This window comes from Pieris napi, chromosome 20 (assembly GCF_905475465.1).
Source record: "Pieris napi chromosome 20, ilPieNapi1.2, whole genome shotgun sequence".
Taxonomy (NCBI): domain Eukaryota; kingdom Metazoa; phylum Arthropoda; class Insecta; order Lepidoptera; family Pieridae; genus Pieris; species Pieris napi.
In genome coordinates this window covers 5082585-5087085 of record NC_062253.1, presented here as the reverse complement: position 1 = coordinate 5087085, position 4501 = coordinate 5082585, and the positions used below count along the sequence as shown (strand labels likewise).

The following is a 4501-nucleotide window of genomic DNA, read 5'->3' as shown; positions in this document are numbered from 1 at the left end:
GCGGACGCACGTACAACATAGCGCCGGGTTCTATTCCCGCTGAGATTTTAATACGTCGTGTATCATTTGCAATTAATACTTTATATCTATACATATAACTGGATTAATGGCTCGGTTAATTTTTTGCACATTTATTACTATTTGTGTGTTCTGTTATAAACAAATATTCATTTAAAGCATAAAATTTGGACTTTGAGGTTATAAACGAACGAACGAACATCATACAGATTTAGTTTTCGACTTTCTACTTACGTAGTATAGTTAAAGCATCTTGACTAAGGTCCTTGGTCAGTAAAACCGCTACATATCTTAGTTGTCAACGAGTAAAGAGTAAATTGTCTTTAGACCTGTTATTTCTTTTTCTGACAAATTGTGTTTTCTCTGTGATTAATGACATTGTAAAAACGATTCAATAAGACTGATATTTAGAGTTTTAAAATTTTTTTAGCATTCGAATATTAAATCGAAAACTTTAATGATTAAAAATATTCGTACGATTTAATAATTATGTTTTGCTATTTAAATTAATAGAATATATGTTCTACATCATATATCTCAAATATTAAAACAATGCTTTGTCACACTTATTTATTGGCGACACGTGTTTTAAGAAAACAATCATTATTGAATAATAAGTCTATCATTACAATTAACATTTAAATAGAAAGTGATGATTAAATATCGTAATGGCGTAATAAATACATAATTCTTGATAACGTCGTGCGTAGATGTAGATAGACAAAACAAGTAATTGAAAAACATAAACGCAATCACTGTAATAATTAAGTAGGTATATAGGTTATATTTTCATCTCCAACACTTCAGCATCATTCCAGAGGCGAAGCAAGCTGGAAATACCTAGTAATTTATAACTAAGCGCTTGCGAACCCGACATTATGTTGAGTTTTTAATGAAAAATACTGGTCGTATTGTTCGTAAACTTATGGTGCACATGATTTGATCTTTTAATTCGATTAATACCGTATACAAATTTCTCGACTGGTTTATTAATATTCTCAACCGGTAATAAGTATTATTACTTTACGGCACAACCTCAGTAATTTGTATGTTAATGAATAGCTTGCTTACGATAATCAATGACAATTTGGTTTTAAATTACTTATAGCTGAAGCAACGCTGTCCATCTTCGTTCTGTATTAGCATTTACATTTATGCAGTCTTTATGACATTCAATAATCAATTAGCGTAAACTTAGTCTGTGACATTTAGAAAGTATTAGTTCAAAAAAAGTAACATAGATTATAGATTCGCATATTACATAGATTATTAAAAAATACCCCTCATTTTTATTGACACGAATGACGATTGGGGTCATAGAACCACTCGAAACGTGAACACTTGTGTACAAGTACCTGTAACGATTTTATGCCGTATTAAAATTATTGTGTGGAACAATAGGCAGGTTTATTGCTAACAATACAACAACATCAGATGGTATGCAAACATGAAATTTCAAACGATGTCTCATTTTTGTGAGCTGCATTCTGATAAGGAGGGAGCTTGTAGTTTATTTTTTATCAGAATGCCAAATCGTAAAATGACTGCTATACGACTGATTTGAGCGCGACCGCCGCTGCGAAAACCGCTGTGAGAGTTCGAAAAGTGAGTTACAGAATCGCAAGGCAGTGTTGGCCTAGTAGCTTCAGCGTGCGACTCTCATCCCTGAGGTCGTAGGTTAGATCCCCGGCTGTGCACTAATGGACTTTCTTTCTATGTGCGCATTAAACATTCGCTCGCATGAAGGAAAACATCGTGAGGAAACCGACCCAAAAAGTCGACACAGGTACAGCAGGCTGATCACCTACTTGTCTATTAGATTTAAAAATGATCATGAATCAGATTCAGAAATCTGAGGCCCAGACCTAAAGAGGTTGTAGCGCCACTGACTTATTTATTTTATCTCATTTAATAATTAAATAATATATGAAGACGAAATTACGCTAATCATTCGTACCTTAATCAGGAGCGATTAACTTAATCAGTTCCATAATCGGTAACGATTTTGTGGCAATGACCTCGACGTCAGTGAGTCAGGGGCGCGGTAATGACGAGTGCGCCGGCGCCGTCATATGATAAAGTTTCGTCACATATTATAGATAGATGGACATTCGACCATTCTTAATTTGTCGGTAATATTTTATTTTATAAGTAGTTATAGATAGGGTGCGTTTAATCTCTCCTGATTTCTCTGGGGTTAATAATGCGTAACAGGCACGTCTCAACTAGAGATCTCTGGTATGTTTCTCGTAGAAGGTTTGTTTCGAATTGAAAGTCATCTGACTATAAACACGATCAGTTTCATAGACTCATAAAAGCCTGCCCCAAGCCACACTGATTGGTGACCTAGACTAAATCAGTATTTTCATGTTAATAAAGTTTGTCTGTTATAAATATCAAAATGTAATAGACTATAAATGAAATGTTAATGATGAAAAAAATAAAATGTCATAAAATGTCAACGTAATATTTTTGTAACCTTATAATTCTGTATATATAAACATTTTGGCTTTTCAAAACTCATTTTCTGTGATATGGTGCAGTCGTTTTCTGACTTTGAGCAAAGTAAACATGTAATAGCTGATGTTATAATTTTGGGATGCAGTCTCCCAGGAATCGTTACTGCTCACAAATTAAAGAAGAAGTTTGGGGATTCAATGGAAATAGTTGTTCTAGACCTTGCTACGACCAGAAAAAATGACTCCAAATGCAACGTTGCTTTCCAAGAAGATAGAGAAGAAGAAGAAAGAAAAGATGACATTTGTGAAGGAACAGCTAAAGAAAAACTAGACAATGTCGCTAGATACTACTTAGCTTTATACTCTAAAGAATTTAACATTCCTCTTCCAGACGCAATTATTGCTCCAGATTTCTTTAAAAGTGATCTTAGAAAGCTTTTCGAATGCACAAATGGCAGTATAGTTGAATGTAGAGATAACTTCTACGACTTCGACTATTTAAATTTCCTAGAAAGGTTTGAATTGAATCAATATCAGGAGTTGCTAGATCAACACATGAAAGGTCTTTTTCAGTCGCATAAAATAGACGATGAGTCTGAGAGGCGACAGTTAATGTACTATGATCGAACTGCGATGGAAGAACATCTCTGCAACTCTTTACTCTTTAGTTCATCTAGAGATATTATGCGACTAACAGTGAGACTCGTCTGCGGTGCATCTGCTGATTCAGTATCTCTTTTATTCTACTTACATCAATGTTATAGAAGTGCCAGTGCAAGAAATCATTTCGACGGAGACAACACAAAATTGCGAGAGAAGCTATTAGGATTCTGTCGAAAACGCCTAACAAGCAAACTACAACAGAGTGTGGCCAGCATCACTTATCCTGCTGAAACAATTAAAGAAATCCGTTCCTATTCTCAGGAGCAGGTTATATTAAACGGAATAAAAGGAGAGACGAGCTACATCTGCAGTTTACTTGCAATGGCCTTGAGACCTGATCAGCTGAAAAACATACAAATGGGCTCGGACTTGTTGCCAAGAAAGGAATATGAAATAGCATCGACAATGTGTTCCGGAAAGGCGAAGAAATTTGTTATTCAGTATGAAGATAACTTTTGGAGACGCTACGGTTATAGTGGTGATATTCTCAGTCTTAGAGGGCCAATAATATGGGCAACAGAACGCCCAAGAATGTCGACGACTGGTAGCCAAGAAAAATTTTCCGCGCTTGTTGGCTACTTGAAGGTTAAGGATAATATAATAAATAACAAAGAGGCTGTAGTAGACCAGCTAATTCGATTGTTTGGAGAGGAAGCGGGTGATTTGGTGAGCTATAAGGAAACAGATATTCATGACGTGTTTGTTCCGAAATGTGGAGACTATTTAGGGCTCAGAAAACTTACAACGATTGGATGTAGACTTTTGGAGTGGGGAGCATTAGATGTTTTCGCTGAAGGTGATGTGGCGGCTGCTTTGGAAGCTGGGCATACTGCATACTTGCATTTGTTGAGCTGTTTACGACCACAAGCGCAGACATATGAGGAACTCAGTGCAGGAGAGTGGCCAACGTTTTATACTGACAGTACAGTATCAAGATGGATTGCGGGAATTAATATAATGAAGGGTGTTCGTCTAAGTATATATACTACTTTGTTCTATGTTGGATTTCGTATATTGCAATCGTTTGTGCGTAAATAAATTCTGTGCCGGCAGCTGTTTCAAAAATACCTTGCACTTACATAATTATTTAGAGTCTTGAACTAATAACTAAATAACACACTGGCTAACTGAATGGTCTTACATAGACAGTTCCTACTTATATTTAAATTATGTTCTGTTCCACGTATCCTTTTTCTGTTATTTAAAGTTTATACTCGTACATGTAGATTTCATTGACATGTTTATGATGCAATGTAGATCGCACGTTACATAAATAATTCTCGGAACGTATACCGATCTTAGAACGATAGCTGCCTTATATGCGATCTGTCACCTGACCTCAAGTTTGAAGGTTCATTAAG

The 4501-nt window shown here is 35.6% G+C and overlaps 1 protein-coding gene across 1 annotated transcript; it reads left to right on the top strand.

Moving 5' to 3' along the window:
* Window positions 1-2467: 2467 nt before the first annotated feature.
* Window positions 2468-4207, top strand: LOC125060032. The gene has a single exon (XM_047664778.1). The coding sequence runs from the start codon at window positions 2553-2555 to the stop codon at window positions 4176-4178; it is 1626 nt and encodes a 541-aa protein (XP_047520734.1). The 5' UTR covers window positions 2468-2552; the 3' UTR covers window positions 4179-4207.
* The last annotated feature ends 294 nt before the right edge of the window (window positions 4208-4501 follow it).